Raw genomic sequence first — 27969 nt, forward strand, 5'->3', positions numbered from 1 at the left:
TTCAGTTCAAAATTATTATTATTCAACATATCACAACAACATAGTAGTAGGCACATAAATAGATCAATAGCGTAATGCAAAGCCAGTTATATAGGGTGCCAGAAGTGATGAGCACCATGGGAAAAACAGGGCAAGGTAAGGGGGAGAGGGCTGAGGGGCAGAGTGGAGTAGTAGGGAGGCCAGGGTGCTCCTGGAAGAATCATTCAGGCAAAGACTTGGAGGCAATTAAGTGAGCTTTGCTGATATCAAGGAAACGTGTTAGAGGCAGAGGGAACAGCAGGTGCCAAAGCCCAGAGATCAGAGCACGTGTGGAGTGTTGGAGGAACGTTGAGGAGGCCAGGGTGACTGCAGTGGAGGAAATCATCAGGAAACAACAGGACTGAACCAGTTTCTCAGTCTCAGTGAACTCACAGTTACCCTGCTGCCGTCAGCCTTTGATGTAAGTTAGTTCACATCCAGCCGTGACACAGACTGCACCTGAACAACTGTCATGGACAACACTGTGGTCTCGGGTCAATTTCCTACATTTTGATAGATTTAATCTATCAAAGCAACAAAACCCTTCTCTCTGCAAAGGTAGGTAGAAAATGAAAATGGGCCAGAAAATGAAAGTTGTGCCACCCAAAGGAGGCAGAGGGATGTATGGGAAGGGTCTCGGCTCTGCCACTTAACAAGCCAAGATCACCGTGCTGGTCTCCCTGAATCTGTTTCCACATATGTGAAATGGGGGGACAACAACCATGATTATCAGGCTAGGATGCAAAAATAATCCCCAGCTCTCAGCCAGAGCCTTGCGGCACTCAGGCTGGCTAGCACGTGGCCACATCCTCCACATTCATTGCCCACGTGCAGCTCAGGTGCCAGGTAAAAGTTCTGCATGGTTTCTATTTTTAATCCTGAATTCTTCCACTTAGAATAATGCTTCAAATCTTTCTGGAACAAAAACCTGGAGCCCGAATCCTAAACAAATAAAGCACGTGAATTTGAACTGGCACAGTTCATCTTGTAATCTTTTGAAAGAACATGTACAAATAAATGCCCACTTGTCCCGCTTGGGTGCCTGGCCGCTGCCCTCTGGGACTCCTTTTCCTCTGCTGCCATCACCTGGAAGGAAGAGGGACTGCAGGGACACAGAGACACACAGACCAGCAGGGACTCCTTTTCCTTCCTGCTGGTGAGGAGACTCTGGGTGCATACCCCACAGAGGCCAGCAACACATCTCGCATGAAGAGGTGGGTATTATGGCTTGGAAAGCTGGCTTAGGACCATTTCAGCAGTCAGCAAGGGTTCAGCATCAAAGGACAAAGTCCTAACAATGACAGATCTAGTCCACTTCCTTCCTTAAAAAAGGAAACAAAGAACAGGTCAGTTGTGTGTTTTTCCCAAGGCTGAACTACACCTTAGGATAGTCAGGATTCAATCCCAGAGCCCGGAGCTCTAAATCCAGGGTTGCTTTAGAGCCTGGCTACTCAAGAGTCTAGTCCTTGGGCCAGCTACCTCTTCTTAACCCGAGAGCTTATTAGGAAAATACTGGATCTCAGGCCCCACCAGAAACCCGCTGAATCGGCTCAGCATTTTAACAGATCCTGCAGGCAACTGGCACGTGTGTCAGAGCATGTGAAACACTGAGTTTGAACACACTGCCTTCCAGCTCTCCTAGGAGGGTACATTAAGATGCTTTTGTTTCCCCAAATGGAAATCACAGCATTGTTTTTACCTGCTTATAAAGGTTTTACATGCTCCTGTAAAGAAACTCAGACAACACAGGGAAATTTAAAGCGGAAAGTAATAAACATTGTGGTATGTAAATATCCTTTTAAACATCTACCATGTGTGCACAAACACACACTTTAACAAAAGTCAGATTATATTCTGCGTACTATTTGGTAGCCTCCACCTTTTACCTAAAAAGTTTCTTAAATATGATTTCTCTTTCGAGTAAGTAGTTGCTCAGTGAATATTTGCTAAATGAAAAGATTGATTAAAACAAGCCATGGGAGTATTTGTTATCTATTGCTGCATTAAAAATTACCCCCAAACTTAGCAGTTTAAAATAACAAATATTTATTATCTCAAGAGTGTTTCCGAGGGTCGGGATCTGGGAGTAGCTCAGAGGGGCGACTCTGGCTCTGGTCTCTCGCGGCATCATTGTCAGGCTGTTGACGCGTCCAGTCATCTGAAAGTTGTGTCACCTCCCACCCCAAGCCCTCACTGTCTCTCACCTGACCTTGTACAATAGCCACACATCCTATCAGTTCCCACATCTAGCCCTACCCGCCTCTCAACCATTCTTTGATTTACCAGCCAGAGTGAGCTTGGAAAAGGCAAATCCAACCTTGTGGCCTCTCCTTAAAATCCACCCATGGTTTCCCATGGCTCTTAGAATAAAGTATAAAAAAATTAAACAAGAAGAGGACCACCAGGCCCGGGGTGGTGTGGCCCAGCCAACATCCCCACCCTTGCATCCTTGCCTTGTCCCTTTGCTTTCTGTGGTCCAGCCACACCATCCCTCTCAGCCCCTCCTGTGTGCCTCGCTCTGCCCCTCTGGAGCTCTCCCAGGATGCGGATCCCTCTGACCGGCCTCCATCCAGGCCCTTTCACCACCACACCTCCAGGAGTGCAGTTCACACACAGACCACCCACTCAGCGGCTACTCCAGCCTCCAGTCCTTTACTCCAGTGCCCAGAGAATGCTCACCCTCAATAAAGACTTGTTGAACTTTCATATCTCTGATATCTTTTATGCTTTGCACTAGTGGCAAATATTTCCCCCAGATTGTGATTCCCTCTAACTCTGCTTATTGTTTATTTAACCTTCAAAAGTTTTACATTTTGATGTCGTCAAAACAGTCTTTGGGGATTTCTCTAGTGCTTTATGCACCAAAAAGTTTTGTAGAAGAGCAGGTGCCTCAGCTAAGGTCCAGGTCTGAGGAATTCAGATTAGAAGGAACAGGACGCTGGCAACCTTGAACTGACCGAGGGCGCTGCACAGGTGGGCGAGGCCAGGTACCAGGCAGCTCGGGGTTAGAATGTCCCAGGCGTGGCATTCCTGGCCTATCATTTTTCTACACTGCTCACCACCCCGTGACGGGTCGGGCCCGTATTAACTCCCAGCACATGTCAGGGAAAAGCAGGCCGGGGCCTGCCGTTTGCCGGGTGCTGTGTGATGCCCCGGGGAACTGAATTTTTAGGTAAGACTTGAGGGAGGGAGTAGTAGTTTGTTTGGTGCAGGCTCTGTGTGTGTGTGTGTATGTGCACGTGTGTGCACGTATGAATGTGCCTGGCAGAGGGTTCAGGTAGAGGGAAATAGTATCTCTAAAGAGCCCCAGGTGGGATATGTTCAGGTGGCCTTCTTAAATCCCCAGTGAGGCTGCAGTCACTGCTCCTTCATCTAAAACCCACCGATGGAACAAGGGGAGGGTGTTATGACCCAGATGTGTGGCCGTGTTCTTGAGGGTCTCAGCCCAACCTCAGCTTCCATGGAGGACAGGGCCGGCCAGCTCTGGTCCTGCCATGTTTCTCCACACCTGCCATGAGAATTAAGGGTGAAACCATGAGTAAATCACAGCAGTGTCCCAGGTGAAGTCCTGTCCACAGGCGTCCTTGGCTCCCTGGCTGGCTGTCCCATCCTTGGCTGTGAGAAGGGGCAGACTTTAGACAAACGCCTGTGAACTGCAGCAGTTCCGGGGCAGGTGCAGCTCAGGGGTGCCCAGTGCACGGCCCAGCAAGGTGCCATTGGGAGGGGAGTCTCTCTGTGTCTTCTGGGGACAAGTCAGAATATAAGGGCAATACTATGACGCCCAGTGGTTGGCAGGAGCCAGCCCTCGTGCTTGCACGTTCCTTATACAAACTTAAGTTGTAGGTGTGACTCACTCTCACCTTACAGATAAGAACCAGAGGCTCAGAGAGGTTCTGTGATTTGTCCAAGGTCACTCAGCTAAACTTGGGAGATCCAGGACCCAGTTTTGCCTGGCTCTAGAGCCTATAAGGGGACCTGGGATGGCCAGGTAGATGTCCAAGGGCCAGGGGTGGGCATGCGCGAGGCAGCATTGTGACCTCAATGTCTGGTACCTGGGGGAGGAGACTGATGGCGGGGACTTTGATTCCAAAAAGGAAGAGCTTTGTGGGGAGGCAGAGATGCGGCTCTGCAGACCTTTCTCATGAAAGCACCTCCTCAGCCCCGTTGCAGGGCTAGAAGGAGGCTATTTTAGTAGCAGCAGAACTGTGTGGGCCCCAAATGAATGGCAAGCCATGTATGGACAAAGCTGGGGGAATACCGAAATGGGGCTGTTAGAACCAAACGTGACATGCAGGGAAGGTTGATGGGGTTTGGGCTGTGTGACAGCTGGCAGGAGACCATCTCCCAGGAGGACACAGGGCAAGGTGCCAATCCAGGCTGGGAGGAGTAGGGGCGTGCTGACAAGGAACAGAGAGAGTCTGCCTCCCCTTGCAGCAGGAGCTCTGCCGCCTGCCTGGAGGAGGGGGCCCTGGAACGTGGATTGGAGACAAGTGGGGAGAAGAGTGAGGTGAAGCAACTCAGGTAGTAATTGCAATAAGCACCCCTGGACCCCCAAGCTGGTGAACTGAACAATTCCAGGAAGCGTTTGTGTGTGTTTATAAACGTCCTCCCTTCCAAGTTGGAATCAAGACTTATTTGGCAAAGAATGTTGTCTCAGGGAAGGAGACTGACCGCCCAGAGGCGGGAACGCTGAGGTGAATTTGTTTGCCAGAGCTCCAGATTCGGCTTGTTTGTCCACGGCTCTGCTATTTTCCTAAGATAAGGGAGACGTGCATTCAAACCCCAGCTCTTCCGCTTGGCTGGGGGACCTGTAGCAAGTCACTTAACCCCTCCGGGCCTCCTTTTCCTCAAACGAAACATGGAGAACAAACACATGAGTACCTATCTCAGACAGCTGTCACGGGATTGGATGAGGTAACGTGCATGAACGCCCTAGCTCAGTGCCCGGTGTGCAGCGGGGGGGGCGGCAGGCAGCTACTGCTATCTATCATTAATAGTAACAAAGTGAGGACTCTCCTCTCACAGTCACGGGTCCCAAGCCCCCAGGGCAGAGAAACTCAACTCTATTTTAGAAGGCAAACTGCCTTTATTTTGAAACCGGCTCTAGGAAACAGGCTGAGAAATGGCGGTATGTGTTTCTAGATTCCCTTCCTCTTGATGCAGGCTGAACGACTGCTCATACACATGGTCCATTCTGGGATCCGAATGTGTATAGAAGGTGTCCTTCATCTACCTTGTGGGGAACACAGAGTTTTTGCGTTTGGGTAACAAGCCTACCAAGAGATACAGGAGGGCCTTCGCCCAAACTCGGTTTTACAAGGCAAACTGCGTTTACCTTGAAACCGACTCTAGGCAACAGGCTTAGAAAGTCCCAGTACTATTTTGCAGGATTGGCCCTGAGAAGGAGGCCCAATTGTCGAGGAAACTCAGAGAACAGGATGACAGGAGGGCCTCTAGTCTGGGCCAACCCCAGGTGCTGCCTGGGAGGGAGGCACCATTTCAGAGGGCTGGGGCTCACCCCCCGAACAGCCTCAGTTTCCCTCTGTCATCCCCGCTCTAGTCACCTGGCCCCTGCCTCCCCCACTGAGGCCTTAACGTTGTCAAGACAAGCCCGCAGCCTGGGACAGCTGCGGGAGGGGGAGATGCCCGCTCAGACCGGGCTGAGGTACCAGGTCTCAGGGGGAACAGAACCACTCAGCCCACTTAGGGCCACTGAAGAGCAAAGGGCACATGGGCAAAGAGTGAAATGGTGGATGGTCAAGGGCTTATCACTGCACATGCATGGATGACAAGAACAGTTAAAATCAACACTGCTGAGCCCTCGGCGGGGATGGACCTAGGAGGTGACAACCACTCTGTCGGGCGGCTCTGCAGGCCCACACGGCCCTGGAATAGGACCCAGGGGCAGTGGTCCTAGTGAGGCAGCTCTCAGCTCGACCCGAGGGAGGACTTCCTGACAAGGGAAGTCCCAGAGGATCCCACCCACCACGAGAACGATGCTCCCTGGTTCTGGAGGCCTTCAGAGATGACCTGAGGCTCTAGAAGGGAAGTTTCTTTCCAGTAACCCGCAAACCCTCCCATCACTTCACTTTAATCATTTATTCGGTCACTCACTAATACGGCCAGGTGACAATGCAGCTTAGCGGTCACAAGCATGGGGTGTCAGAGTCTGACTGCCAGGATTTATATCTGGGCTCTCTGTTCCACCACCCACTAGCTGGGTCCCCTGGTAGGTCACGCAGCTTTTCTGAGACTTACTGGTGAAATGGGATGGAGGAGATCTACACCACGGGGCTGGGGTGAGCTTACACAGAAAGTTCTTAGCAGAGGGCCCAGCACATGATAAGCACACATAAATGTGGCTACTCCGATTGTTAATTATAAGCATTTACTGTATGCAGGTACTTTGCGGGGGATTTCTGCAGCCCGGTGCTCCTCTCTGGCCACCAGGGGTCAGCTCAGACCAGTGCATCAACCATCACAGTCCCTCAGAGCCTGAGAAATTCACTTGACAACCCCCTGCTCGCTGTGGTCCTAGTTCCAACGACACTGGCCTCATCCTCCCTGGTCCTCCATCACCCCTTCTGCATGATGAGGTCAGAGGGCAGGGCTCGTTCAGTGCTTCCTAGACCTCGGCTCACATGTGCTTTAGGTACATAGCATGTGGATACATCAAGTAACATTACTCTTTTTCACTTCATTATGGACCAACTCAAACTTCCTCAAGAGCTGGTAGTGGCTGAGAATGGCATTTGAGAACAACAGTCTAGAAATGGGTATTTTTCAAAGGTGGGTAATGTACACACTCCTTTATAAAGGAAACTCTCCTTGCAAGACTCAAGAGTATGTCCACAGACTCCCAACACCAGTGGTCCCCATGGACAGCACCTGCAATATACCTACTTATTCCATAAAAATGTCTTTTAATTGTGAGTTTCATGGCAAAATTTTAGTCTCTATAATTAGAAATACATATATATACATACATACATATATATGTTTTTTAGATTGTATCTGCAAGCACCTCAGTTTGAGAAGTGGGTCTAGATGTCCATTAAGCAATTGTTCTGTTTCTCACGGGAGAAAAGCTTAAATGAAAGCCAGTGGGATTGAAGCAAATTGTGAAGGAGAGCTAGTCTCAGTGATGGGAGGTGCCAGGCAGCACAGCCCAGGGCAGTGACAGGTCTGCTCCTTAGGAGAGGGACAAGGGGTCACCATCCTGGAAGGTGGGGAAGAACAGTCTCAGGGGCAAAGGAGTTAGAGGGCAGAAATGGCTTTAAGCCCTGGGCATTCTCAACTGTGTTTCCCTGCGTCTGTGAGATGAGAACTTTGACGGGAACAAGATGAAACACGCAACTTTTCTTCCCGGAGTCATTTCACGCACCCTTCCTTTCAAAAGAAATTCCTTGGAGGTCTGGGGGAGAAACTCCAAGGGAATGCCAATAATTCTGACATCACAGCACTGCCCTAGTGACCCATGAAGAAATACCAAAGCTAGAGATGGTTTCCTGAGCTGGGTCAGACCACCGGCCTGGATACAGGCACTGCCCACACATCAGAGTCCCCCAGGCCGCTGGGCTCCATGCTGCTGCACCTGGCCTCCCCAGCTTGGGACACAAGGGGGGATGATGGAAGGGACAGGGCCAGAGAGCTTGTGTGCCCAGCAGGGCATTGCAAAAAAGCTGATCACAACTGGCAAAGCTCTGAAGTTCACAGCTGCTAGGACATTTTATCCGTCGGCACCATGGGCATGGTGTCTACCACCTACCAGCTTTTCCAGGTTATAAAGATATTTGAAACCCGAAAAAAAATTATTAACTGCAAAATACAGAAAGAAACCTGCAAGCTAAAAGCAACAGATGCTTCATCACCTGTCTACAAAATAGAACAGGACGTTAGCTAGTCAGCTGCAGCTCAAGTCCGACACAAATTACACTGACTGCAGGATGTGGGAGGAGTCTGATGGGCTCACTACGATGTGGGGCGAAGCCTATGAATTTACCAGGTCTCACATTCACCCCTCTCGGCTGGGCTAGCCAACCTGGCTCCCCCTTTCCTCCCTTTTCTTCTTGCCTCTTCTTGATCTCCCAATTTCTATTTCACCCTGGCTGCCACTGTCCATCAGGCCAGAAAAGGTGCCCCAGGAATCTCCCACCAGCCTCGGCGAGCAGCTCAGCTCCTACCCCCACCCCCGTGAGGCATCTCAGGAGCCGGCCTGCACTCGGGCCAGCAGAGCCCTGCCCTGCGCTGCAAGGGACGGACCCCAGGCTTGCCTGGGCCGGGCTATCGTGGTTGGAATCTTAGTTGAGTCAGGAACCAGGTGGGAGTGTCACATGGCTGTTAAGAACAGGGGCTCTGGAATCTGGCAGACCCGAATTCAACTCCCATGTCTACTGGGTGACTTGGGACAAATTACTTTTGTCTCTTTGAGTCTTAGTTTCCTCACATGTAAAATCACACCCGTCATTATTAAAATTGGGTATGAATTATCATGTGAAAAGTATTGTGCCCATAGCAACAGTCTTCCATAGGGGCACAGAGGGCAGCTGTGAGGCTTTAGACGGGATGATACATGTTAAGCTTTCACTTGCTGTGAGAACAATAGTAACCACTTCTACGGAGCATCTCTGGTGTTCCAGCCACACGCACTTTCCCCGGCTTTATTTCAGTGAGGTCTCCCATCGACTGCAGGCTGAGGTTCTGTTGATGGTCCCTGTGTTGCTGATAAGCAAACTGTAGCTCAGAAACTTCAAAGACCATGCCCAGGACCGCACAGAGCTGGGATTCTAGTACAGGCGGGTCTAACTCTAACTCTGCACACACCGCCCCCAAACAGTAGCTTTACAAATCGTTCTGCAATGGGCAATCCAGCAGAACATTGACCTTAAACCCAGAAAACCTGGCTTTGAAGCAAGGCTCTTCCTCTCCTGTAGGTGTAAGAGTTTTAAGCAGCCTTCCAGCCTCTCTCAGCCGGTCCCCTCACGTGTGAGTGGAAATAACAAGGCCCCCCAGGTTCTGCCGACGGGATAGGATTACAGCCAGGCTCAAATCAGATGCTGGATGCAAGTGTTGAGTGGGCCAGCAATCCCTTGGCAAGCACATCGTGATGACCCTTCTTTACCCCCTGTCAGCTAAGTGTCTGTCCAAGCTCCCCTTGAATACTTCCAGGGACAGAATGCTCACTTCTTATTCTAGTAGCTCATTCTGGTTACAAAGTTCTTCCCTTTGCAAAGTCTGCAAGGACTTGCCTGTAACTCCATCCCACCAGCCCTGGCCAGGACCTCCTCTGCCCTGCCAGCTGGAAGAACCTTCACAGTCTCCCACACTGGAGGCTGAAGACCCCCACGGCTGTGTCCTTGCTCCTGCCATCCTGCCCTGGACTCCCCAACCACAGGAAGAGACAGGTAAAAGCAGGCATGTTCTCGGTTTGCATGGGCTCCTCCCCTGCTTACCAGACTCACAGGCCAGAGACGGTACAGATCAAAGAAGGATGTGGAAGACACCAGAGACACTGATGGCTGCTCTGACCGCTCACACTTCCTGAAGCCCCTGCCCTCTGCAAATACCTGCAATGCCCTGGCTGGTCCTGCCACCTCGGCTGGCACTTGGGCTTTGGGGCCAGGATCATGTGGACTTTGTCCTGTTGGTTTCCCTTGTTCACCCCACTCTCCTTCCCCTGGCACTCCCCAGCCACCCTTGTGCTCGTACCTTGAAAGACTCCAGGAATCCCCCATGGCCCCCACTCTCAAACTTGTCCTCTTCTGGGCCCAGTCCCAGCATGGCCTGCGTGTGGGCGTGGAGTTCATCGTGAAGGTTGTCCAGGAGGGCTGCCCTCGTCCAGTCTTGGAAGGGAGAAGGGTGGGGGTGGTTAAGCTGGCACTGAGAGCAGAGATGTGCCCTCCCCCGGGATGCTCCAGACACCTGGCCCAAGGGCTGTGAATCTGGCCAGCTGCATCCCAGCGACAGTGCGGACCTACATCCAGGCTGGGCTCCATGCTCACAAATGCTGCAGCTAACACTACAGCTCCGTGCCCGGCCCCCTGCTCCCTTCTCTCTGTCCCTTCTCCCTGGGCCATCCCGCCCTCCCATGGCTCTGCCCTGATGACTCCCAGCCCAGATCTCTGCCCCAGGCACCACGTCCATGTACCCAACTGCCCATAGCTCCTCTCCATCCAGGTGTGTATCCAAGGCCACATCTACAGCCGCCAGGGGGCGCCATTCACACAGACCAGGACCAACCCTTTGAGCAACACAGCCTTTGCCAGTGCCTCCAAATAGCAGGTCCAGACAGTGTTCCCATGTCAGCAAAGAGCTCAAGCCAAAGGCCCGGGTGGCTCCCCACAATCCCACTTCTCCACACTCTTATATACAAGAGTCCATCAAGTCTTCCTGACTCTGAGCACTTCCTGTGCTGAAGCAAGCTGCCACTCTGTCTCTTGGACTCCTGTAATAGCTTCTAGCTGGCCCCCTTCCTGCCCTCCTGCCTTCAGGCTACCCGCCACCTCTACCACCTCCTCCTGTACTTTATTAGGGCCTTATCACCTCTAGCTCAAAGCCTGATCTGACCCAACCAGCATCTGCAGCTGGTCCTCCCACCATTCCATCCCCATCATGAACCCTTCTCTCAAGGCCACGTCCAACCCTCTGGAGCTCCCTCACGAAGTCATGCTCTGAATCTGCCCGGCCTTTGTTCGTGCTGATTCCCACGCCTGGAATAACCCTCCCCAATCTTTCCTCGTGGCAAAAGTCTCGTTAGATATCCAGATTAGGCAGCTCCAAGACCACCTCCTCCAAAAAGCCTTCCCTGAACACACCTTCCATTCCCCACAGGCAGAAACAGCCACTACCCTGAGCCACAGCCCCTACTGGCCTCCGTCATAGTCCAGGACACTCTATCATACCTGTCTCCACCAGCCTGTGAGCTCTGTAGGGGCAGAAACTGTCTCACTTATCCCAGTTTCCCAGGGAACAGAACAAAGCACAGTACACAGTAGGTGCTCAATAAGTGATCAGCAAATGGTTGACTAGACCTAAAGTTTGGATGGAGTTCCCACAAGAAGAAAGAGCTCCACATCAACACAATGCTGAAGGCTTAGAGGGGCAAAGATGGTGCTTCCCACCTTAAATAGCCCCCAAGAATAGACCCTCGAGAAAGGCTGGCCCAGTGGGCAGGAGGAAGACCAGAAACCTCGTGCTCACCTCCAGCTTCGCAAACTTGTCTGACTTGCAGCATTCTCTGCGTTGGTGAGCTTGGTGAGCAGAAACTCCCTGAACTCTGGGCCCTGGAACACACAAGATGCTCCATCCTTAGCTGCTGCCACAGGGCTTTAACCACAGTAAGAGGCAGGCAGTTCAGGGGGCCTGGGGGGAGGGTCTACTTCTGACACCGCATCACCTTTAGCCCAGCCCAAGCCCACCTGCTAAGATGCCAACATGGAAACCAGCTCCGCTGGTGCTGGCAAATCCACCTTCCACACCCACCATAGCACTTCCGGGAGTGGAGGCCACTTGTGCCCAAGGCGCCTGGGACTAGCGTACAGCATAAAACCCTCCTTTGAGCAGAAAGACAACCCCAGTGTCAAACACCCTGACAAGAGGCCTTGTGCTGGGCCAGGCTGGCAGTACAAGGAGAGGTGGGGACAGGCACCAAGTAAAGGAGGTTCTCAAGCTCCCAGCCCAATTCGGCCCCCCTGCAACCACTGCCACTCAGGCGTGGCAGCCTGGAGTCTCAGACATGAGAGAGGCAGAAGGAGAGTTTCTTACCTTCTGGAAAACGGGGGCTGGGCAGAGGTGGGCCAAAGGCAGGCACATATTCCCGGGCAGTGACTGCAACCTGAAACACAGGGACTCAGTGTGGGCCACCAGAGGGGAGACACAAGCTGAGGATGAAAAGCGTTCTGAGTCCTGGCCCTGGGGGAGCCCCCTTCCCACGCACATCTACTCCCCTTCCCAGAATACAAAGAAAGTGTCCCCTGGGCCAGCGCCAGTGAACCCAAGTCACTGTTCCTAGAAGTGGGGCTGGACTGTGCAGAGCCATCCACACACCCTCATCTGCATTCCAGGAGGTGGGAAGCAAGTTTGGCAAGATGATGGGGCGGGGCTGAGGAGCAGCCTGGAACCCTAACTAATGCAGTACAAGAGCCCAGGAGATGCTATCTCTTCACCTCTTTCGACGGGATGCTTATCCTACAGAGAAGGCGCAGGGAGAATGGTCAGCCCTGTACTCCTGATGAGGATACAGACGCCCAGAGCCGTGGAGCCCTCCCTCCAACGGCACACAGGAGATTAGCCCCGGAGATGAGCAGACGATCCAGAGCTCTCTAACCCTGCTCGGGGGTTCTCTCCCACAACACTGACTCCCATGACTGGCCATACATCAGAATCACTTCAAGTACTTAAAAATAAATACCAGTTACATGGGCTCCACCATAAACCTACTGAATCAGCAGCTCTGGGGTGGAGTCAGGACTCTGCAACTGTTTGAGGCTCCTGAGAGCATCTGTGTGGTCAGTAGACTGGTGTTTGGGAGCCCTGGCCCCGCACACGGGGTCGGTCTGGGTGAGGCTGAACTCACAGAGCACCAGGGCCCAGGGTGGGAACTGGGGGCAGGGGGACATGCAGGTGCTCTGCATGGGCTTGCAGGCTGGGGGTGGGGTGTACACCTCTGGCCACCCTGGTGAGGGAGGAACTAATGGAGAGAGGGCACCAAGGTGTTCTTCGTGAGGTCTCCCAGGCTCAGGACAGGTCCCACACCTCCATCTCCCCTCTCTGCCTGGAGATGCCCTGGTTTCACCTGTTCTCAGCCCACGAGGCTGCAGGCCTCTCTGGAGACTCTGCCCTCTCCCTTCTCAGGGAGGCTGCTGATGTGAGCGCAGCCCTGGTGCGCTGCCAGCCTCCTGGGCCCAGCCCATGACGTAGGGCAGATGCAGAGAGTCTGCCAGAGCGGGCGAGCCGGCACCTCGGAGCCGGGCCAGGCCGGAAGGGCCCTGCCGGGATCTGGAGTGCAGGGGAGCGGGACAGGGCTGGTCAGTACGGCTTTCTCTCCCCAAGCCCAGGGCTGTCCACATGGCCCACACTGTGGTGCCCAGAGTCGGGAAAAAGCTGATGTGATTTCTGGCTGCTTCCAGCTGCCACACCGTCCCCCTCCACCACCCACCATCACCCTCGGCACAACTCAAGAGTTCCACCCACAGAGCTAAAATCAGGAGGAGGGGACGGCCGTGGAGAGGCTGCTGATGGGACCAGGCCAGAGGCCAGGTTCAGCTCCCCCATCTTCCCACCCCGACGCCGCCTCCTTCTCAGGCTTGCACTAGAGTGTTCTGTGCTGGCTGGGTGAGTGGCTTCGATATGCTCTGAAAGCGGCCTGAGTCTCCCAGCTGGACGAGCCCACGAGCCAACTGCCCCACAGCAGTGGGGTCAGAAAGGCGGGGGACGGGATATTCCCTTTGCTGGCCGTTCTCTAACCCCACGTGCTCCCTCCCGTCCAAACGCCCGGGCCTTTGTGGTTCCCTCCTCTTGGGGATGGTTGGGTTGCTGGGCTGAAAGCAGAAGCTGCCTGAACACAACCTCCCCTTCCTACTTTCTAGACCTAGCCAGGGCCTCCTGGCAGGGGCTGGGAAGGAGAGAGGCAGCAGGTGACTCTGGGGAAGAGGCTCTTCAAGACCAGAAAGTGGAAGGAGGCACGGGTGTGTAAGAAGGATGTTCCAGGAGCGGGGGTGCCTCCAAGGTCTCCAGACTTGATAAGGTCCCCACGCCTGCCGAAGGGTGGCCTGGAAGCCCTGGAGGACCACGAGGTCACTCAAGCGACAGATCAGCAGTGAGGGGAAGGGGGCACACAGCCAGGAGCCGGCCCCCGGTCAGCTTCGTGTAAGACTCCTGACATCTTTGCAGGACTTCAGGAGTCGGGGCTGGGTGAGCTCAGACAGGGAGGGAAGGGCGTCCTGGTGAAGGCTCAGCTGGAATTTCCTTCGAGTCTGGCAGGATGGGGATGAAATGTGTGTCTGAAACATGATTTGATGTGATGTCTCATGCACACCCCAGATGGTGGGTCCAAGTTCCCACCTGCTGTGACGGCTCCATGAGGAAGGCCACAGTCAGACCCGGGCCGGACTCTGGCTCCACTGTTTCCAGGCTCTGTGGCCTCAGATGTTAAGAAACTTAAGCTCTTGGCCTCAATCTTCCCCCTGTAAAATGGGGCTAACAGGAGGCTTATCTGACTAGAGGCTTGTGAGAATTTAAGAAGACTGCTTTTAAGGGCCTGGCACAGAGCCAACACCCAGTAAGGAGTAATCATTGTCACTCGGTGCTTTTTTAATTTTCCCTGCTGTTCTGCACCTAATAAAGGATGAAATACTACAGAGTTCCCCCAAACCACTTCCTAATCCAACACACACACACACACACACACATCCCTCTTCCTCAGCTCCTCCTCCTTCCTCTCCACAGCATGTCAGGGCTGGAAGGAGCTCAGAAGTTGTCTACTCCAACTTCCTCATTTCACACAGTTGGAAACAGAGGCCCAGAGAGGGAAGGAACTGGCCCAAGGTCACACAGCAGTCAGAGGCAGGGCCAGGACCAGAACCCCAGGCTCCCAAGCCGCTCTGTCTGAGGTCCTTTCCTGTACATTCCCACCCCTGTCCTTCCCCCTTCCTTCTCCTTCCTGTTGTTTGTCCTCCCCAGTGGGGGCCTCCTGGGGCACTGCTCAGTCCCTGGGGAACTCTCACCCTCTTTTGCCACAAGCCCTAAGCCTGCAGGGGTCAGCTGAGGTCCACGTTACCTGGACCCCCCGAAGGGTCTAACCAGGTCCTCCTCAGTCTGCCCATCACTGGATGATGCACAGAGCTTTGGGGGGCACCTTAGAAGGCTGATCCCCCTCCCTGTCCTCTGCCCTGACTCACAGGTCCTGCCTTCCAGCTTGGATGTCTGCCTGGCAGGTAGAGTTCAAGGTCCCACATCCCCGTGAGCTCTCCTTCTCACCTCTCTGAGGACAGTGCTTCTCCCTGGACCAGAGACTGTGGCTGGGGAGACTTGGTAAAGACTTCTAGCATATGTGCTGGCGTAAGGTGGTGCTTCTCTGATTTTTCTCTATTTTCCTAACTCTACTAAAGTTCTTGGGAAAGGGAAGAAGCCAGTTTAGCTGGACTCCATTTCCTACCAGGAACTTAAACACTAAACGTCCACAGGAGGCCTCATTCTGCCAGCAGATGCCCAGCGGACGAGCCCCACGCACGTCCGAGACTGCCTGGCAGGGCCCGGGAGCCCTCCTATCACACAGCTCTATTCTGAGCATCCTTCTCTGTTGCGCTTTCCCTCCAAGAGCCGTTAAATGAACCAGGTGGCTGGTGACCTGTGCTCACAGCCTCTTCTGCCCCTTCCCTGAAGCTGGTTCTGTACGTCACTTCCATGTGCCTGCACAGCAGGCACTGAGTGACTACACTTGCTTCCACCAACAAAGTAATTAGGCAGCTGATTGACTGGCATGCCCGTGTGGGTCAAAGCCTTCAAGGAAACCCAAACCATGGGTTCTCCAACTTTTCAGCTAAAACTGCTCAGTGACAAAGGAGCGTGAACACGGGCCTGTAAAAGAATCAGTTCTCCTCCACAGGACATAGTGTGGAGTTTCTTTTGTGTTTAGAAGCCTCCTGTTTGGTTTTTAAGCGGATGTGACTTTTGCACTTAATATACCTGGATTTGTACTGATAAAAAAAGTCATATAACAATTATAGAACATTGTTTTTCTTTCCCAGAATATTCAAACCAAATTGATACTTTGTAAAGACGGCCATGAAATGCTATGGCCTCCTGAACCCTGGAACCAGCTTTGGCCTAAGTTAATACACAGGAAGCATTGCAGGCCTCAGGGTTTCCCAAGAACTCCTTTTCGCTCTCCCTGACAACACTGGCTCCTAACACTGGGGGACGCAGGGAGTTCTGAGAATTTGAGCTACTGCCTCTCTCCTCTGGAGACACAAAGCAGCACGTGAACTCCACAGTTTGTACCTATCTACCAAGGGTTCAAAGACTATCTAACATCCACTTTAAAACCCCTGCCTCAGTCTATGTCCCTTCGGTCCCCTGCCCCACCACCACCACTGTGCGACAGAGAAACTGTGGCCCAAGAGGTTGGAATCGTTTCTCACAGTTAAGGTGAGGGATAGTGACACAGCCATCAGGAGGTGTGGGGTGAGGGCCCGAGGCGCATCTGCACCAGTGAGGCGTCTGAGAAAGTCCACTAATGGGTCAGGAGCTGAGACTCAGGTGCTCACAAGCCCACCCCACCCCCGCCCCCAGGAGTCTTCAAATGAATGTGGCTCATTTGCCCAGAACAGCTAAACCAGAGGGCCCCCCAGGGGCCAGGGTCTACCAGGACCCCTGCCCTCCACTTCTCATCATGAACATTTCTCCTTTTTCTTTTTTCCTTTTGTCTGTTACTGTCTTTCTTCCTCTCCTCTCTCCTGACAGTCCTCTCCACTTTCTCTTTTTTTCTCTCCTGTGGCTCTGCCTTACCTTAATAAACAGCATTACCAGACTCCAAGTAGGGACAAGGGAGCCTTCTCAACCCTTGAGGTAAAGGCTGTCCCATCTGGAGGCAGCAAGACGGACCAGGGGACCTAAGAAGGTGCTCTCCAAGAGTCTAGCTCCCAAATCCCAGAAACCCAAGAACTCATGGGAAATCTATCATGTGTTGGAGAGTGGCCTGAGGAGCCCCTGAGAACTGGTGTTCCTTGACATCACTGATTCCGTAAAGTGTGGTGAGGTGCCTGGGCCCCCCGCTTCCTCCAACAAGATCTTCTCCTTACCTTGTAGGATGGGGTCTCCATGCCCAGGTTCTCAGCCTGCACGACAATGTAGGCATGTAAGAAGTTGGATGCAATCATATCTGGGACAAACGGTGTGTTTTCTTCTTGGAAGATGATGGCCACAATGTCATTCCCAATGTGTCTCTTTCTCTGGAGCTAAACAAAAAGTGTTCCATTGTTATAAGCCAGTTAGGAACATCCTGAAAACAGAATAGAACAGAATACAGGAAATTCTTCATTGTTCTATCTTTATACATAAACCTGGAACACTGAGACCTCTCTCTCCAAGGGGCTTTTTCTTTCAATCTTTAGAAGCCACTAAAAAGGAAAAAAATGAGGAAGAGGCCTAAGCTGCTAGGAAGAGGCTAGCAAGCCTCTGACTGAGCTCTGCAGCATGTAGAGAGCCCTGACTCGGGACTGGTGATATAGTTAAAAGGTAATGCCAGGTTTTACCCTGGGAGATCCTGAATTGGATCAGGGAGAGACACAAACACAGGTGGAGCCCCTGGAGAACACTAACAAAGCCACCAGGCAGCAAGTGCTGAATCAGCCACTGCCTACGTAGTGCCTGACACTATAGGAGTAGAGAAGAGGGCAAAATCAGAGGCCTGATGGTAATCTGAGAAGGCTTCCTGGGAGAGGAATTTGGGTGAGGGGGGAGCACTTGATGGACATGTGGATGAGCAGGGAGGAGGGAGCAGATTATCCTATACCAGAAGGGAGAAGAACCATACTTAGAGAAATATGGACACCCTGGCTTGGTGGAGGTCATGGGGGAAGACAGATATCCAGCCCGATTCAGCTTTCCACGCTCGGCCAGGTGCTGTCACAGGCGATCCCAATCACCAAGCATCTACCGTGTGTCAAGAACCATGCTGGGCTGTTCACACACATGATTTCAAATGTTAAGGCCCTCCTGGACGCCAAATCCTGGCTCAGTGCTTACCTACACATTTGTTCCTTTATTAAGCACCTACTGCATGCAAGCCTGATGTTTCACGTGGAGTTTCCCACTTACTAAGCACCTGCTATATATTAAGCCTCATGCCAGGAACTTTTATAAACTGTCTCACTTATTCTGCACCACATCATTTCATTTCTTGGCAAAAGGAAATGAATATTTATTCAGTCCTTGCTGAGAGCCAAGCTCTGTGCACGTCCCATTTAACTGAGGTGACACTGAGAATGAGCCAGGCAGAGACCAGCCCTCAGCCTCAGGCTGGGGCAGGGGGTGAGGGGGGCCGCGAAGGAACAGAGACTGAAGGTGAAACACTGAGAGGAAACCCTCTTTGGAAACAAAAGGAATCCTGCTTCTATTTGCTTCTGGAACATTCAGTAGTTATTTTAGAGCCAAATCGCAGTCTCCTTTGCCAATTTCCTTTTTTCCTAAGAAGCCAGGCACTGTGTTTACAATATGACTTCTGTGCTCCCTCCCAGTTCTCTACTCGGAAACATGGATCCGTTAGGAAGCCTGCCACAAGCCAGGCATTGTACTGAGCCCCACATTTGGACCCTTAATATGATCCCCACAACAACCCTCTGACGTCCTTGGTGTTATTCCCATTTTACAGATGAGGCAAGTGAGGCCACAGGGTTAACCAGTTTGCCCAGAGTCACAAACCCCTAAGTGGCAGAGCTGGCTTCAAGCTACCATCTGCGGACCCTGTCATGTACTCTTCACCACCACCCTACACGGTCTGGGCACCTGGGCTCTGCTCTCAGCTCTACCCCTGATCACTTGGAAAACAGTTTTTTAACCTTATGGAGCTACGATTTCCCCACTGGTCACAGGGAGATAACCAGGGGCCCCATCCTGTCTTCCACACAGGCTGCTGACCTGCGGCCTTGGTGAGATAACACAATAGCATGGGCTTTGATAAGAGGAATGAAGCTGAACAGATGGGCCTCTTGATTGTGAAAATAGGGAAGGGGGCCTCGGTCCCCTCGGGGAGACCAGACCAGATGCAGGCTCTCACCTCGCACACCCTGGTTTCCCGAAGCCCTCCCGAACCTGGTTACCTGCTGGGTGTCTCCCTCGGTAGACGGCAGCTTTGTGGAGACAGGAAACACGGTCTCCCTGTCCCGGAATACTGTGTACAGTGATTCCACCCCTGTCTGTCCGTGGGTCATGTCCAGGCCTCCTCGGAAACTGTTGGTGAAACATGCAAGTGCCAGGGGAGGGAGGGGGGAGGGAAGGAAAGTGGGCAACTTTGTAACAACCAACCACACCCTCTCCTCTGTTTTTTTGTGTAAAAAGGGCCTGTATTCTAACTGAAGCAGGATGGCGCTCCAAGATATTTAGTTGGCCATCCTCTCGGTCTGCTGGCTTTCTGAATAAAGTCGCTATTCCTTGTTCCAACACCTCGTCTCCCGATTTATTGGCCTGTTGTGCGGCTAGCAGAATGAGTTTGGACTCAGTAACAATGGCCCCAAAGCACAAGACGAGTGATGCTGGCAATTTGGATCTGCCACAGAGAAGCCATAAAGTACTTCCTATAAGTGAAAAGATGAAAGTTCTCAACTTAATAAGGAAAGAAAGAAATTGTATGCTGAAGTTGCTAAGATCTACAGTAAGAACGAATCTTCTATCCTTGAGATTTGGGGGGGGGCAGGTAATTAGGTTTGTTTGTTTGTTTATTCATTCATTCTTTTTTAGAGGAGGTACCGGAGATTGACTCCAGGACCTTGTGCATGCTAAGCATGTGCCCTACCACTTGAGCTATACCCTCCCCCTACCCTTGAGATTGTAACGAAGAAAAAGAAATTTGTTTTAGCTTGACTGTCACATCTCAGACTGCAAAAGTTATGGCCACAGAGCATGACAAGTGCCTAGTTAAGATAGGGAAGGCATTAAATTTGTAGAATATACGAATGTGTACAAATTTGAGAGAAAGGGACCACATTCGCATAACTTTTATTATGGTATATTGTTATAATAGTTCTGTTTTATTCTTGGTGGTTGTCGTTAATCGCTCACTGTGCCTAGTTTATAAATTACGCTTTATCATAGGTATGTATGCATAGGGAAGAACATAGTATGTACAGGTTTGGTACTATCCATGGTTTGAGGCATCCACTGGGGATAAGGGGGAGCTACTGTAATACATTTCTGTTATGTTAAGCCATACAGCTTCTGGCACTTGGTATAGAAGCCTGAGGAAATTGATACAAGTTGAAAGGGCTCTTTACCTGTTCTGGACACTAGGCCCTTATCAGATGCGTGATTTGCAGATAATTTTGTAATAGAGGAGAGCAGATCTGACTATGCTGGATCTGTTCCTTTAGTTTTAACCACTGTGCCGTTTTCTAGGTTTATTCTTGCTAGCTCTGCACCTTTTGTAATACATTGTTGCCTTTAGCCTGTCTGGTAAACAGGAGAACCTTTTCTCAAGGTTCTGACCTTTAAGGATATTAACACTTCTGCACTTATACAAAGACAACAAGTTGCAGAATAGAACATAATCTTTGTTTCGTTGGAGGTTTACAGGGACACCATGACCTGACCCACATGGACAGCTGCAAGAACAAAGAATTCCTGCAGCAAGAAGTTTATAACAACTAAACCCCACCCCCATTTTTTTGTGTGTAAAAGGAGCCTATATTCTGACTGGGGGAGGATGGTTCTCCAAGATATTTAGTCGGCCATCCTCTCAGTGGGTCTGCCTGCTTTCCAAATAAAGTCGCTATTCCTTGCCCCAACACCTCGTCTTCCAATTTATTGACCTGTCGTGTGGCCAGCAGACGAGTTTGGACTCAGTAACCCCCAGACCCCTCCTGCCTGTTTCTGGGTCTCTGGACCACAGGATGATGGTGCTGCAGCTGCTGACAGCCTGCTCTCCTCCCATGCCCCCCAAGCCAGTCTCCTGAAGGAGAAGAGTCCAGCTCTTCTTAGCTGGGGATCTCAGCCTGAATTGGAGAGACAGCAGAGGGGCTGCATCAGAAGAGCACTGGGCCAGGAGTCCAGCGGTTCCTGGCACACTGGCAGTGGGTGCTCAATAAACATTTCTTGTTTGGAGAATCACAGCATTGGGGTCTGGTCTCCCCTGGGTGGCATGGTGAGGGTGCAGGTCCTTCCCTCCCTCCCTCCCTCTGCACCCATCTCCTCTCATCAATAAGTGTGGAGGTGGGGGAGGGGCCACAGTTTAGCCTCTAAACCCTGGGGACACAGGCTGGTGTGCAGGCAGGGGAGGGGTGGACTCTCCGTGGGAAGGGCGCGTGTCCGGACAGGCATCTCTCCTGGCTTGCTGGGGGAGGGAGGGGCAGGCAGGCTGGAGGGTGGGTGGGGCCCCAGCTGTGTCAGCCTGTGAGTAGAGTCACCCAGGCCAGGAGCAGGAGGCGAGGTGACTCAATTGGCAAGGCCTTGCTATCCCCCCAACCTGCTCAGGGGAGGTCAGGTCAGGGGTTGCTCGGAGACCCAACTCCAGAATACAAGAATCCTGTTGCTTGGGGCGCACCCTGATGGGCTCCTGAAGCTCTGAGATGGAACCCTGGGGGGCTGGGTGCAGGTAAGGGGGGGGTGACCCGGGAATAGACATTCTCTGGAGAGGTCCTGAACCTCCTTCCCCTCCCCGTCCACCACCACGGGCCCCTGGTATCTCACCCTGGCCCGTGCTATTTCTGGCCCATTCTATCTGTTTTCTTGTCTCCCTGTTTTCCCTTTGACATTCCATCCCTGCCCACACGCCTTGCAGTGAAGTGTGGCTGGAGCTGCCTCTGTAATTAAGAGCCCTCCCCTGGCCAGCCGGGCACACACCCACAGGAGCAGGCCATGGGCAGCCTCTGGTGTCGAGGCTCCTCCCCTGGACAAAGGGCGGCAAAAAATGGCAAGAGCACCCCACCCTCACCTCTGGGGCCTGCACTGTCCTGCCCTGCTCCTGCTCCCACTGATGCCAGGGCCCACTCCAGCCAGAAGCCTTTGGGAAGCACTTCTGCCACCAGTATCCTCTCTCCAGGCCTGAAGGGGACCCCCCTCAGCAAGTTCCCCCACCCAAGCACCAGTGGGCAGGGGCAGCGGTGCAAAAGGAGTCCCATGGACAGAGATCTAAACAAGTTATGAGCCAAGCTAACTGTTAAGTAAGACACCGGACCAGTATACCTCCACAGTGACCTGAAAAGCCAGATAGAATTGAGAATTCTGACTCCTTCTCAGAACGCAGCAGCCTCTGGCAGCCTCAGGGAAAACTGCTCCCTGGCCTCCAGCCCCTGGGCCATCCCCTTCACACTCCTGGCTCCCCTCACACCACAAAGGGCCTCCAGCATGCGTGTAGGCACCCCAGCTCTCGTGTCCCTGGCGTGTGCGTCCCTTTCCCACAACTGCCCCTCGTCACCTTTTGCCTGAGTGTGCGCACACCAAGCGGTGCTGCTGTCCGAACAGGAGGAAGAGCCCAAGTAAGAGACCCCCCAGGCCCCAGAAGCAGGGTCGGTGCCGGGCACGTCCCCGGAGTGTGGTCTCCGAGGGGAGAGGTGCGAACTCTGTGTAGGCTCGTCCCCTTGGCCCTGTGTGGAGGGGCGCAACCCCGGGACGACTAGAGCAGGGGCCTTCTTAAGGGCAGGACCCGGGACAGAGGCCCCCGCCCCGAGTCTAAGGCTGGCTCCGCCCCGTCTGCCACCAGGAATGGCTTAGGTCTGTGCTTCTTCCCCGCTGCTGCGACGCCAGGGGAGAGTGGCTGTGTGCTGAAAAGGGACCAGCGTCGGCCTGAAGTTTAGCATCGCATCTGTTCACCACGTCTCCCCATATGGAGGTGGCCATCCCCGCTTAGGCTGCAGAGGAGGGAAGAAGGGGGTGTGTGTGTATCTGAGTGGGCTGGGGAGAGAGCGCTGACACAGCCCGCATTTGTGTATCTGGATCTGTGTCCCTGCGTGTATATCCCTAACGTGTGAGCATGGAAGTTTGTATGTGTGTGCGTGCATGTAGTGTGTGCAGATCTATATGTCTGCTTGCCTCTGGGAAAGGGGACCCCACAGAGAAAGGGCTGGTTGTGAACACACAGCAGAAACTCTTGCACCTCCTTATATGGCCCAGAGGCCTCGTGGAGGGTGAGAAGGGAGGTGAGCAGAGGAGGGCAGCCTGGCTGCCCATTCACCTTCCCCAGGAAGCACCTCCCCACCTTCCCACAAGCTCGCCTCAGTGGATCTCTCTTTGCCAGTAACTCCTGTCTATGGGATAACTTGGGTGCCCTTTCTTTCTTTACTCTGGGGCCCCAGAAAGCTGCAAGGTTGAATTAACCATATGTGTTCTTGGGCCCAAGGTGTCTGTTTCCATGGAGCTCTGGGCAGGAGAAATGAGTTGAAACCACAGGGATGCGAATTGAGGCTAGACTTCAGAAGGAGTTTACCAGTGTTAGAATAAGGAGACAAGGGTATTCATATAAGGGAGGCTGGAGAATCTCTTTTCCTGGAGATCTGTCAAACAGAGAAATCCCTGCCTTTAAAAGCTTGGAGGCAGGGGACTGGGTACGATGATCTTTTCCTTCAGGTTCAAGCTACAGAGGAGACCGTGGCCACAGTGACTCTCCTCCCTCTCCCCGGACACCTCCTTGCCCCATGAAACAGCTGATTCTAGTAAACATCACTTTCTGATTCTTTTCTGTATCCTACAGATGAATGAATACTCAGTGACTACCAGGCAATAGTAGGTGCTTAGTAAATGTGCAGAGAACCCCTTGGTCTGGGAGGCATAGCTCTTAGCCCAGTTATTCCTGCTGCTGTGGCGGTACCTCCACCCAGTCCCAGCCTGAGCGCTGAGCTGTGGGGCCAGCTTGTTACAGCATGTTCCAGACTGACATTCAGGGCGCATTCTGGGGAGACACACAAACACACAGACACACACACACACAGGCTTTATTCTGAAGCCTTATTTCTGCTCCTCCAGCCCAGCCGGGCTCTTCCACTCCTCTGCAGTCAACCAGCCCTACTGCCTGTATGCTGAAGTCAGGAGAAAGAAGGGGCTAAGCCAGGCTTAGGATGGGAAGTGGGTGTGTGTCTGTGTGTTGTGTTTGTGTGGGGTGTGTGAAGTGGGCAGGGGAAGATGGAAGGTGGGACAGGAAATAAGTGAAGCCCTGGTAGGGGCAGGGGCCTAGGACTGGGAGCTCTTTTCCTCCCAAGCTGGAGACTGCATGGCAGGGTGGCAAGTGGGTGGGTGGAGCAGGGATAAGGTGGGGAGAAAGATGCTGAGATAAACTGGAAGACGGGGAATAAGGGAAACAAAACAAAGGGCAGTGGCCCTGGCGTGTGGATGGTAACTGATCAGGGATGTTGATGTCTCCCTGGCCCCTTCTTGGATGGCACAAGCCTCAGAAGTGAGACTCTCACCATCATTCCTTTCTCCGGTGGAGACAGTCAGGAATGCTGCTGATGTACCTTCCCCCAGTGCATCGTGCATGCTAGCTTTGGAAAGATAAAGCTTTTTTAAGGAGGGACCCTTTCCGGAACAACCACCTGTCTGATACCGATGCTCCCAGAGTGACTAAGATGACCTATTTACACTTAACTCTCTGGAAGCCCTTGGAGGGTTGGAGTCATTTTGATTTTCTGTGTCACCAGTGTCTAGTCCAGTACCTAGCATACAGCTGGTGCTCAATACTTATGTGTTGATGAATGAGTATCTATAAGACCCTTAGCACGCAGTACAGCCACCAGCAGGCATTCATTTCATCAACCACAGAAAGGAAACACCCTTGTCTATTGGGAAGCTCTTTCTGATTACTGCCCCAGGCTCTTCCACTACTGAGGGGCCTGCTGCCCCGCTTCTTTTATGCCAGTGATGATTTCCTTTAGATCTGCTGCCTCTGGGATTTTTTTTTTTTTAATAGTAACTCTCAGTCGTGCAACACAGTGCTCTCCTCCTTCAGAGGGAGATAAGGATTTGAAAATGTGGAAGCAAATAACAATAATAATAATAAAAATTTAAAAGCCTGTGGCAAGGGGTGTAGAGCTCAGTAGTAGAGTGCATGCTCAGCATGCAGGAGGTCCTGTGTTCAATCCTCAGTACATCTATTAAAAAAAAAAGAAATGTGGAAGCAAACTGAATGGGGGAAGAGGGCAAACAACACAGATAAGGGAATTTAAAGGAAGAATCAGAGGCGCCAGAGGAGGACAGATTAGACTGCTGGGCTTGAAGGGGATGCTGGGCGTCACTCTGCGTGGAAGCCTCACTGTTCTGGGTCACGTGGGCGGGGAAGCAGCTGGTAAGGTGGAAGCAAGAACTGGTCTTCTTTCTCTCCACAGGGTAAAATGCAGGCTGCACTGCCGGACACTCTCCTGCTGGATGCCAGGGTGCCATGTGGGATGAGGCAGGGTACAGGCCTGTGGTGGGGTCACTCCAGAATTCCTCTCCTCACTTCAGAATTCTTCATTTCTTCTTCCTCTTGCCTCCACTTCCTGTTATTTTCTTCCCTTTCTGTTTACAAATAAAACTGACCAGGGCCGCAGAAATAAATGGTGTTCTAGGGCTTCGTCCTTGTTCTATCCAGGCCCGGGCCCCTGGTTCCCTGACTGTCATTTGCAAACCAAGAAGACTGTAATGAAGAAGTTCCTATATTTTTGGAATTAGTAAAGCATTCCTTGTGCAAAGACTGTGTTAACGTATTCATTATTAATTCCACGCGTATTTGAGTACCTAACAGAGTAGGAGTGTGCTCGGGACTAGCAGACAAAGCATAACTGTTGTTCATGAGGCGTTCATAATCTAGCTGGGGAAGCAGAGACATATATGCATGGTGGAAACAATGAATGGATACATACAATGAATATAATGGTAATAAAACCTATAATTACTGGTTTGAAACAGTACCAGGATTTAAGTTATTCCTCCAAAGCCAACTATTTTTGAAGAAAGCTCAGGAGTAGGTCATGGGTGGGGCTAAGGGTCTGGTATATTGCGGTGGAGAAGGTAGTGAAGGGGAGGGGAGAAATGGTGCCAGGTGCCAGTGATTTGGGGGTACTTTGGGAGAATAGACTAGAATCTAGATGATTAAAAAAGCTTCAGGATCTGCTTTGCTCAGAAGGTGCTGATGTGGAGTAAAACCTGCTTAAGGACACTGCAAAGACAGAAAAGGGACAGTTGGAGGAATGCCCTATAGAAAGCCACCATCAGTCCTGTCTGACTAAACTAGGGTTTTATTGAGCCACTCATAATCCTACTCTGAGCTTTAATTCCTTCAGCTATAAAATGAGTGATTTGACTATTCAATGATTCCCAGACTTTTGGATTTCACAGACCAATAAAATGTCAAAGAAAAAAAACTAAGACTGTGAAGTTTCTAACTTCTAATTTTAAAGCCCAAGTATTAATCAAAACAACTATCCTTTATCAGTATCTCTTCATAAGACAATTTTTAGCATCAAATTGAAGGAAGGTCATACTTGTAGGATAATACAAAGAAATAGATTTTGTTCCGTGGAAAAAAGATGTAAACCTTGATTATATTGTCCTTTTCCCATTTTGCTGAGAACTAGTAAAAACTTCATCACAGCGCAGCATGGGTCTGAAGACCATTGTTTGGAAACGTCAAGGGATCTACTCTATTTCCCTGGTAACATAGGATAACACAGGTAACGCCTGACTTTTAGGATGCCTAGAACATCCCTTCTCAGGCACCATGAGCTCCAATGTTGGTGCCCTAATTGGACCAACTTTTTCCAAACTCCTCTCTCCTTCTCACTTTGCCTCCCAACTTCCACATCATCTGACCTCCACCAGATCACATACATAATTCATCAAAATCATGAAGGAAAGTCAGGGAATTCTTTTTAATGATTTCATGTTAAGATAGTTGATAGATTTAATGAGCTATACCTTGATATATTTAAAACTCATGCAAACACTCTTAGGTCAAAGGATTTCATCTTTAGCATTTACATTCCACAAAGAGTTGGGAAATTTAAATTTTTAAAGTTCCGTGGGTATTAGTGGTAACTACCTAGTGCTCTAGTTTTCTGTGGGAATTTGAAAATGAAGCCATCTGCTATAAAGACATCTGCACTACTTGATCCTGTGAACTCACTCTTTGGACTCTACCCTAAAAATACACTTGAACAGAAGCACTAAACCCCAGACCTAGAGGCTGCGAGGTTGGCAGAGGGTCACTAGAGGCCAAGAACCGCCCGGAGCGGGAAGGGCGAAGGAGAGGTCAGAGCACCGCCCTCGCTCCACCCCCGCCGAGCTGGCCCAGCCCCTCTCACCTGCCCCTTTAAAACAACAACAACAACAACAAAAAAAACCAGCGTGGGCGATCCTTGCACAGGCGCAGGGCTGCTGGCGCTTGAGCGCGCACACGTGGTGACTACTAGTGGGATGGCGGAGTTGGTGCCTTTTGCGGTTGCCACCCGGAGTGACAAAACCTTGCTGGTGTGGGAGCTGAGTTCCGGACCCAGGACCGAGGCCTTGCAGGTGAGCTGGCCAGGGTGGAGGGAGGGTTGCAGAAAGCCGCCCTCGCCCCAATAACTGGGAGTCCCGGGCCAGGTGACAACACCCCACCCCGGCACGAGCCTGGCGCTGCAAGGTGACCCCCCCGCACAAACAAATCAATAAAGAATAATGCTTTGGCTGGGTGTGGGGTGCGGGTGGCGAAGGGAGCGCGTAGTAGTTGCGGGGCGGGAAGGCGGCGGTGGTTCAGCCCGGGGCGCTCTCGACCGCTCGCGCGCACGCACGCTGGTCCGTCAGCCCGCTCGGGGCCAGAGGTGGACTCAGCGCTGAGCCGCCGGCCCAGGCCCACAAAGGCGCCGCGCCGGCAGCTAGGGTGCGCGGGCGAGAGCCCTTACCCACCGGAGCTGCGAGGGAGGGAAGAAGCGATCGGAGAACGGAGGGGGCCGCCCGCGCGCACGCGCGCCGCACCCCGCCTGCCTCGTCCGCCTGGCTCCGCGCAGGAGGACGGAGAGGGAAGGGTCAGGCCGGATTGCCCTGGTGCCGCGGGTCCAGTAATGTGCCCCTCGCGCGCGCCCTGGGGGCGAGGCGGGTTCCGGAGTGCTGCGATTTCCCCCGCCCTCGGGCGGCGGGAGGCAGGCGGTGCTGTGCGCAGGCGCGCCTGGCAGAGACCACCCCCGCCCTGCTTGGGGCGGCCCGAGGTGGGGCGGGGCAGCCGCGAAGGCCTCCAGCTCCCCCGGGGCGGGGAGCGGCAACGGCAGGGGAGCCGGCGGAGGGCGGAACGGCGGC

General features: G+C 52.4%; 1 protein-coding gene across 9 annotated transcripts; it reads right to left on the bottom strand.

Moving 5' to 3' along the window:
* LOC116656682 (rap1 GTPase-activating protein 2-like) lies at positions 1–27718 on the bottom strand. 9 transcript variants are annotated; one of them, XM_032457798.1, is made up of 6 exons: positions 27583–27718; positions 16818–16973; positions 11782–11851; positions 11218–11300; positions 9727–9860; positions 1–3526 (listed from the first exon to the last, which is right to left on the bottom strand). In XM_032457798.1, exons 2-6 carry the CDS (start codon positions 16893–16895, stop codon positions 3391–3393), a joined length of 501 nt encoding a protein of 166 aa, XP_032313689.1. In that variant the 5' UTR covers positions 16896–16973; positions 27583–27718; the 3' UTR covers positions 1–3390. The 9 variants fall into 9 exon arrangements, with proteins under 9 accessions (XP_032313689.1, XP_032313684.1, XP_032313682.1 ...); XM_032457793.1 differs by lacking the exon at positions 27583–27718 and adding an exon at positions 18837–19161 and having other exon boundaries at positions 1–1340; XM_032457791.1 differs by lacking the exon at positions 27583–27718 and adding an exon at positions 18837–19161.
* Positions 27719–27969: the final 251 nt, after the last annotated feature.

This window comes from Camelus ferus, chromosome 16 (genome assembly GCF_009834535.1).
Source record: "Camelus ferus isolate YT-003-E chromosome 16, BCGSAC_Cfer_1.0, whole genome shotgun sequence".
NCBI classification, from domain to species: Eukaryota; Metazoa; Chordata; class Mammalia; order Artiodactyla; family Camelidae; genus Camelus; species Camelus ferus.

Bases quoted from the DNA above. Each gene is read 5' to 3' on its own strand.
- LOC116656682 (XM_032457791.1), bottom strand. From the start codon at position 18,947: ATGACCCACGGACAGACAGGGGTGGAATCACTGTACACAGTATTCCGG. The intron at 11,852-16,817 runs GTAAGGAGAAGA...CCTGTGTTTCAG, and splicing joins TGGAGACCCCATCCTACAAG to GTTGCAGTCACTGCCCGGGA. The intron at 9,861-11,217 runs GTGAGCACGAGG...CTCCCTTCCAAG, and splicing joins ACAAGTTTGCGAAGCTGGAG to ACTGGACGAGGGCAGCCCTC.